At 35.9% G+C, this 7,844-nt stretch overlaps 1 protein-coding gene across 1 annotated transcript; it reads right to left on the reverse strand.

Annotated features, from left to right (window-relative positions):
* Nucleotides 1–598: 598 nt before the first annotated feature.
* LOC134271469 (ryncolin-4-like) lies at nt 599–5,858 on the reverse strand. The gene is made up of 5 exons (XM_062753662.1): nt 5,807–5,858; nt 3,765–3,898; nt 3,480–3,576; nt 2,396–2,563; nt 599–852 (listed from the first exon to the last, which is right to left on the reverse strand). Exons 1-5 carry the CDS (start codon nt 5,856–5,858, stop codon nt 599–601), a joined length of 705 nt encoding a protein of 234 aa, XP_062609646.1.
* Between the last annotated feature and the right edge of the window lie 1,986 nt (nt 5,859–7,844).

Consider the following 7,844-nt stretch of genomic DNA (forward strand, 5'->3'; position numbering starts at 1 on the left):
ATCAGTTGTGCAGGTATGTCCATATCGCAGTTTTCTTAAAACAAGAACAAAGTAATTTGATTTCAATTTTATTGAAAACACTTTAATACGTACAGAAAGTCTATTATAATCAAGAACAATATGTGTTTTTGAAACACTGGTGCCTCCGTATAGCCCGTAAAGCCATAGCCCCACTCACTTAATAGCAAAATGTAGGTTAAATTTGACAACAGACAGGACAAAATATACCCCCGTAATCTTTCAATAGGGGAGGGGCATAAAAATTACACGAAATTGATTAAGTCAAAGAAAATTGTGTCTCTTGCAATACAGATGTAAAACGTTTCTTTCATGGGAAAAGTTCTGAGATCCTTTAGGAAGTCCTTTTTTAATTATCATCTGTGAGTGAAAGATTAAATATAAAAGACCCCTAAAGTATACATCTTAGAGAGTGGATAAGAAAGCAATCGAACGCCCTATATATGAAAAAATACCTCTTAAAAATATAAAGACATAGTGGTAAATCAGATGTCATATAACCATAAAATAAAATCATTCGCGTATCACGTAATCTGCCACTCTGAATCATAAATTAAAAAGAAACACCGAATATTGTTACCTAGCGACGTCTGACCATCATCATTGTTTCTCTGACGGATGTGCCATTCATAACTCTAGGATTCCAAGGCCAAGCCCAATCTGTAGTTGACAAGGGTCCGTTCAGAAAGGCGTTGTAGCACCTGTTAAACCACCAGCCCCCTTTAAACCTTATAGCACAGTTATAATCAGATGACCTGTCGTTATCCCTATCGTACGTAGTAAAATACATCCCAGGCAACCGAAAGCGGGAATCTGCAGTTAACATACTGTCACCTATTAAATTACAGAAAACCAAATTAAAATTAAACAGCTTCATTATTCAGATAATATTCTTTTCTGTTATACATTTGTTAATCCATTATAAATTCTTGTCAACTGAGTGGCTCAATTATCCCACCTATGGAAAGAAACGCTTGTCATTTTTATAACAGCAGCAACAGCTGAATCGTTTCTTATCTTCTACGTAAATCTTACAGCATCACAAAACGATATTGAACTCGTACAGCAGACAGAAAGTCGCCATAAAATAGCTCGTCTTTTTAAGTAAATAAATAAAGAGTTAAAAAGGCTGGTTGCAGAGAGATAAATTATTAAAAACATCAAAGTCAAAGTTTACATTTTTTAAATATTTACAAGATTATAGCATCACATAAACATATCGAAGTGTGGTCATTTGATTAAACAGAACTCACGTTAGCCAAAATTAAATTAAAATAAACGTCAAAAACAAGGCCAGAAAGATAACAATTAAAAACATCAAAACACAAAGTTTAACATCTAATTTTTCATTGTATCATCTCTCATTAAGAAGGGAACTTGTATGTCAACAGATTGTTAGTTATATATGTATGAACGTGGCATGGGCAGGAAGGAAGATGTTTTATGAACAGGTCTGGACATAGGGATTAAAAAAATTGCCTGGTCATTGGCGGTATGCCTTTGAGTCCCTTATTTACAGTCTAATGACAAGTTAACATGTCAGCCAAGCAATTGCTTAGCATCTGTATATCCAAGTACGTGTGATATATCAAAAGGTCGCAATTAGGACACTTTCGAGTTAGTTCATCAGAACTTATTGATTCCAAACTGATAAAGATTTCTATCATTCAATTTAAGTTTACTGTAGAACCACATCGTGATTAGAGCTTCTCCTCTAGAATCGCGGAGTGAGGCGTTAATCCTTACGTCGCGAGTTCGAATCCCACTGTGGGACTTGAAGACTGGTACTTCAAATGAAACTGTAGGTGTTTTCACGAAAACATTCCTCCCTGCTCAATGCCTCTAAGTGCCAAGTTTAGAACAAGGTTTGCAGCTTTCCGCCAGGAAGTGGTGTCGTCACAATTTGAGTGAAATTATCGAGATGGACGTAAAACAATAATCAAACAAACACAAAATTTTCTTCGGGTCAAATTTTGAAGATTATACGCAATATTTGTTCATGGGAATTTTATATCATAGTTTAGGAACTGCTGACTTGTAATGTTATATATTTGAAATTTAATAGAAAAAAAAGTTGGATTTCATGGATCTCCTTACTCCATAGAATCAACACAAGACGTCTGAAAGTAAAATAATATTTTTAATACTCCTATCAACACACTTCTATCGCAAATTTATACCTAATATTACAGATATGTAAAGCGTAATCAAATTTGCACGTAAGGTTAACGTTTAAGTTTAAATGAAGACTATTTTGTAAACAACACGTTTTACACCCCCTCACCCCTCTCGTTTATCGATATACTTCTTTTTTTCTCTTAATGTGACAAATTTGCCAATATATTTCACTATGTGTAACAATCTACCTGTCACCTACCTAATGTTCCCCGTGCAGGTCCCGTCAGAAATAGTTTATACTTCTCTGTTTCGTCAGAAATGGCGAACTTTTCGTACAACTCGTACAGACTTGTACCATTCTGGAGAGTGATGGAGACATAAAGGGACGAGTTGTTTCCCTTTGTTAACCGATGAATGACGTCATTTCCTGTATACAGATTAATAGGTGTATATTGCAATGCACACAGTTTTAAAAGTAATATTCCCCCAAAATGTGACAGATTATATTCTTTTTCAATTTAATCAAGGTACTGGGGAATCATCATTGTTCGTGGGGGGCTAATGTTCGTGAATGTTCGTGGATTTCGAGAGTCACCCTCACCAACGAATTTACATTCCCTGCACTAACGTTTATTTTGTTATCATATTAGTTCATTGAGTCATTATATTTACGAGTAACCCATGAAATTACATCCCCACGAACAGGTCAAATTTGGTTACAAACGAACCTTGACCACCATGAATTACAATGATTCCACAGCAGCTGACCGATTATGAAGATTGTTTTCCATATTCAACTGGACATTTATTTTATTTTATTCTCTCTTTGCCCTAAAAATTATATTACTGTAGACGTACTTTTTTTCCGCGGGGTCATAATTCCGCGGAATCTACATTTCTGTTTAATCCGCGGGTAGAAAATTACGCGGATTTCCTAGACTGTCAGTATACGCTTTACATTTATATTAAGTACGCTTGGACAAATTTCCGCGCAAAATTTGTGACCGCGTACATAGCGTATATTAATACCACGCGGAAAAATGTACTTCTACAGTATTTTTTCTTCTTAGACTTTTCGATTCTTATTACATGTATAATAGGGAAGGACACAACACAAGCATTGTAATATGGCCTAAAGTAAAATGGTATGTTTTCCTCACATTAATGTTTAAGTACTAATCAATGAGAATTACCAAAAACATGATGTAAATTACATACATGTAATAATCTGTGCTAGATTCTGGCCTTAAATTCCTCTGAAAAAATTGATATGTTCCTAAATGGATCATTTGTCAAATATTTAATCGGAATAATGGCTCAGTTTTCATAGGATTTTTATTTACCGATCCAAACATTCTGTTCCTGTGTTCCGAAACCATTCTTATACGCCTCCCAGTTCTTCTCAAAGCTCAGGGATTCATTCACTCGTTTTTGTATAACCTTCCAACAAAAAACACATCTACTTATTCATTCAATTTTTATAGAGACGAATATTTGTTTGTGGAAAGTTCAATAAAGATTCAGATTGTGTTTCTTGTCCCTTATCAATCACTTGCTCAACAGAATGAGATACAAATAAATATTTCTTTTGCCAATTTTAAAACTTAATTCGTAAAAATAACAGATACCGTCCAGCCGCCTCCCTCTGTGATCATGTCACAGTAAGCGTTGATAGGACTGGAGTCGGTACCATAAGGATAAATCGGGTATACACCGGAATTAGTGTGACCTTTCTCAAGGTGATCCTTACAATCAGTACGAACTGAAACAGAAACAAAATCACACGTATATTAACACTTGGAATATATGCAAGTTTTTAAAAAAAAAAGGACCCTAAAGAATCTTTTCCTCTTCAATTTTAATATATCGCTTATCTTGCACAGTTTTCTTACACTGCACTGCAAATACTTGTAGAATAGTATTGTGTTCTATAGTTTCTGCATTGACATTTTCATTCTCAGTCTTTATGAATGCCTTATTTCAGCTCAAATGAGAAATATTAGCACATAGTTTTACATGGAAATATACAGGAAATGATCGATTGTATATTGTTTTACGTCCCGCTCGAAAAAAATTTCACTCCATATAGAGACGTCAGCATATACATGTACCAAATTTTGACCTTTACTCGATACTCCAGGACATTGAGCAGCAACGGATTTTATCCTGCCAACGTCTGCCGTGACACGGGGCCCCGGTTGTTTGAAGTCTCCTCCGAAGGACCCGCAGCTTAAGATTCAGAGTGCAGGGCGCTCGGTGAAAGAACGGTGGGCTACACATTTTATCGACTAAGATCAGTCGCGGCCGAGATTCGAACGTACGACCTCCCGATCACTGAGTGAGTGCTTTGCGGACTGAGCTCCGTGAACGGTTTTCTCAAAAACAAGGAAGCTATTAGTCAAATTGATATGGAGAAATCCTTATGTAAAATTGTTCAAATCATGACCCTGAGGGTAGGGTGGGGGTCACGATAGGGATACAAGTTATATAAAAGATTATACGATAGAAAAAGAAACTGCTGATGAATAGCAGAGCCGTATTGATTCGGGTAATCGTTGTGGCCCATCTTAGGACCTCTTATTCAGGGATGTCAGCAAAATGATCAGTCGATCTATCTTCCTCAATTTTCTTTTAAAGATTCAATTACTGAGAAATTTAATATAAATACCCTTTAATATAAAAATGCTTCCATAACATTTATCCACTACAAAGATACATTTAAGTGTTATCATTGATTTAACAAGTAACTGAGCTTTAATAAACCTTTATTTCCACAGCATCTAAATTCAAATGTTTTCGTTCTCGTCGCTACAAAAATAATTTAATATTTTTTTTGCTTTTATACTGGGGACCACTTCTTTTCCCTTTTGATTGGTCCGTTTAAACTCAATTCACGATTGTAAAATTAATCCTTGATAATACCTTATCAAACTATAAAATCACATAGTTCTACTGTTTCTACCTTAATATTGTGTGTTTACAGGATATTGTTTTTACTGCTTCCTTCTTGTATGATAGGCTTTCTTTTGGTTCTTTTTACAAAAATGATGTTGAAATTTAATCACTCATTATATATGTATGGAGTGACTGGCCGATAATATTGATTGATTGTATCATTATGTTTAGAATCGTGCATTTTTATTAATACACAAGATTGCTACTTTTCCTTAGTATTAAGTATAAAATAAACTTTTGTGAAAGTGCAAGGATGTGACAATCAAACCAATCCAAAATTTTGTGTGAAATGCTAATACAATATATAAGTCGTGATATTGTACAGAAAATATTAACTTCAAATCTGTGTCTTTGCATCTTTAAGTTTGTTCAAGTTATGACTCTCCCTGAGGAGGGGGCCACAATGGCGATTTTTTGAAAAGGAATATGTAGAAATAAAAATGTTTAATGTCCAAGATCAGGAAAGGCTTTGGTTATATTGATGTTAAAGTATCTTCAGGAAGTTCAGAATTCAAATTAAAATTCAACCCAGACCCCGGTGTTTAACTACTAGTATTGATTTTAGCTTTTTTTTTTAGCCAATGTTCTCGGATGACTGATATGGCCCATGGGCCTCTTGTTCTCGAGGTAAGCAGATACATTTTGTATTAGATACGGATTTTGAAAGTAAATAATTAAAAAACACAAAGACTTAAAAACAACATTTTTTTTCAACCTTGACAAACCAAGTCCGTTATCCAGGTCCCATTTTTATGGCACACGATCATTCCGGATCCTTGCTGTTCAAAGGAATTCAAGCATTTAATGTGCATACGTTTTCTTATCCCTATTCCTTCCCAGTCCCGTACATCCCACTTGGTATTCTTTATTCTTTTGACAGGGATCCCACAATCTGATAAAAAAAAAATCTATCAACTTTATTCATCTCAACATTTACAAGCGGGGGGGGGGGGGGTATTAAAAGCAAGATTGATTGATTATATGTTGTTTAGCGCCCCTCTCTCCCGAGTTTTTCACTCATATGGAGACGCTACTATATGTCGATGTAGAGCTTCAAATTTCTTCCTATACTCGGCACTTAGGGCCATTGGTCAGTGAGGGATCTTTATCGAGCCGGCACCTACTCCGACACAGGGACTCTGTTAATACGGTCCCGTACGAAGAATGGGACGCCACGTCCTACAGTGGAATTTGAACCAGTGACGTATGGGTGGATTCCTTCGCGATTTGCGTTCTAATCACTGCGCCACGCGGGCAACATTTCTAGAATACAAAAGGTGTTTTAAAGGTGGATGAAATGTGACGAAAATAATCAGCCTAATATATGGTATGTGTACAGAAATTAGCGTCTTCAAAATTTGACATTATATCTCGGTATGGAGTGGTTAGCGAAGTGATAATACGCGCTAAAAATGTTATTAGGTGAATTTGAAAAAAAATATTAAACATGGAATTATATTTACATACCACAGGCCTTTAGATCGCTTAGAAAAAAATTGAGATGTTAAAAAAATATATCTTTTTTACACACATTTTTATAAGCGATCCAAAGGCCTGTGTTACATACATTTATATAGGCTTTTTGCCTATCAAAATAGACTCGGTGTTCAAGGCCTGTTAATTGGCAGATCAAAGCAAGTAAATTAATAAACAAGAGGCCCATGGGCCTTATAGGTCACCTGAGTATCCCGTATTGAACTTCATTCGTATTTTAAACCTGAGGACATGAAATTCACAATTTTGAAAGAGGCACCGTTGCTTATCATAATTATACACTTAGCATGCTTACTTTGATTACCTTTGTAACCACTTGTGCATCCCTCCGCGCAGGAACCACTGACCCTGGGTCAACATATTTCAAAATTTTGGAAATATTATCAAGAATTTTATTTCATCATAAATTGTTGATGAATATTAAAGCATTAATTTATATTCAGACTATGTACCCCACCCCCTCCAAAAACCTCTGACCCAAAGGCCCAAAAATTAACCATTTTGGAAGAGGCAGCTTTCTTCATCATAAATATGTACTTAGATAAATGGCATAATATCTAGGAGCGAAGGAAAAGATTTTCAAAGAAATGCATTTTCATTATATAAACAGAGCCCCGCCCTAACACAAGAAGCCCTGACCCAGGGGCCATGAAGATCATACCAACAGTTTGACTGCTTGATGCAAAGTGGCATCCTTCCTCCAATAACTATGTACATAGTTCATTGGTTTAATACCCAAGCACAGAAAAGAAGGTTTTCAAAGAAACAATTCATTTTCCCAGACCCTAGATAATTTTTATATATAGCCCCGCCCTAGCACCCCTGACCCTGAGGCCATGAAATGTACGATTTTGGAAGAAGCAGCCATATTCAACATAACTGTGCACTTGGTTAGTTTAATTAATGCGCATGAGCAGAGAAGAACTTCAAAGAATTTATGCGTTTTCACTATTTAATCTATATAGCCCCGCCTTAGCACAAGAACCCCTGACCCTGGGGCCATGAAATTCACAATTTTGGAAGAGGCAGCCATATTCAACATAACTATGCACTTGGTTAATTCATTAGTGCTCTTGAGCAGAGAAGAAGAATTTCAAAGTATTTATGCATTTTCACTATATAATATAGCCCCGCCCTAGCACTACATATGTACCGGTAGAACCCCTGTCCTTTGGGCCATGAATTTCACAATTTTGGTAGAGAACTCAATGCTGATTACGATCATACCAACAGTTTGACTGCTTGATGTCCAGTAGTAA

This window comes from Saccostrea cucullata, unplaced genomic scaffold (genome assembly GCF_032062105.1).
Source record: "Saccostrea cucullata isolate Sc308-1 unplaced genomic scaffold, CSIRO_AGI_Scuc_v1 ctg2395, whole genome shotgun sequence".
In the NCBI taxonomy this organism is placed as follows: Eukaryota; Metazoa; Mollusca; class Bivalvia; order Ostreida; family Ostreidae; genus Saccostrea; species Saccostrea cuccullata.

What these genes read in the sequence shown, in the direction of transcription:
- LOC134271469 (XM_062753662.1), bottom strand. Translation starts at nt 5,858, where the DNA reads ATGATCGTGTGCCATAAAAATGGGACCTGGATAACGGACTTGGTTTGT. An exon ending in GGAACAGAATGTTTGGATCG is followed by an intron (nt 2,564 to 3,479) that starts GTAAATAAAAAT and finishes ATCTGTATACAG; the next exon opens with GAAATGACGTCATTCATCGG. An exon ending in ACCTGCACGGGGAACATTAG is followed by an intron (nt 853 to 2,395) that starts GTAGGTGACAGG and finishes GTAATTTAATAG; the next exon opens with GTGACAGTATGTTAACTGCA.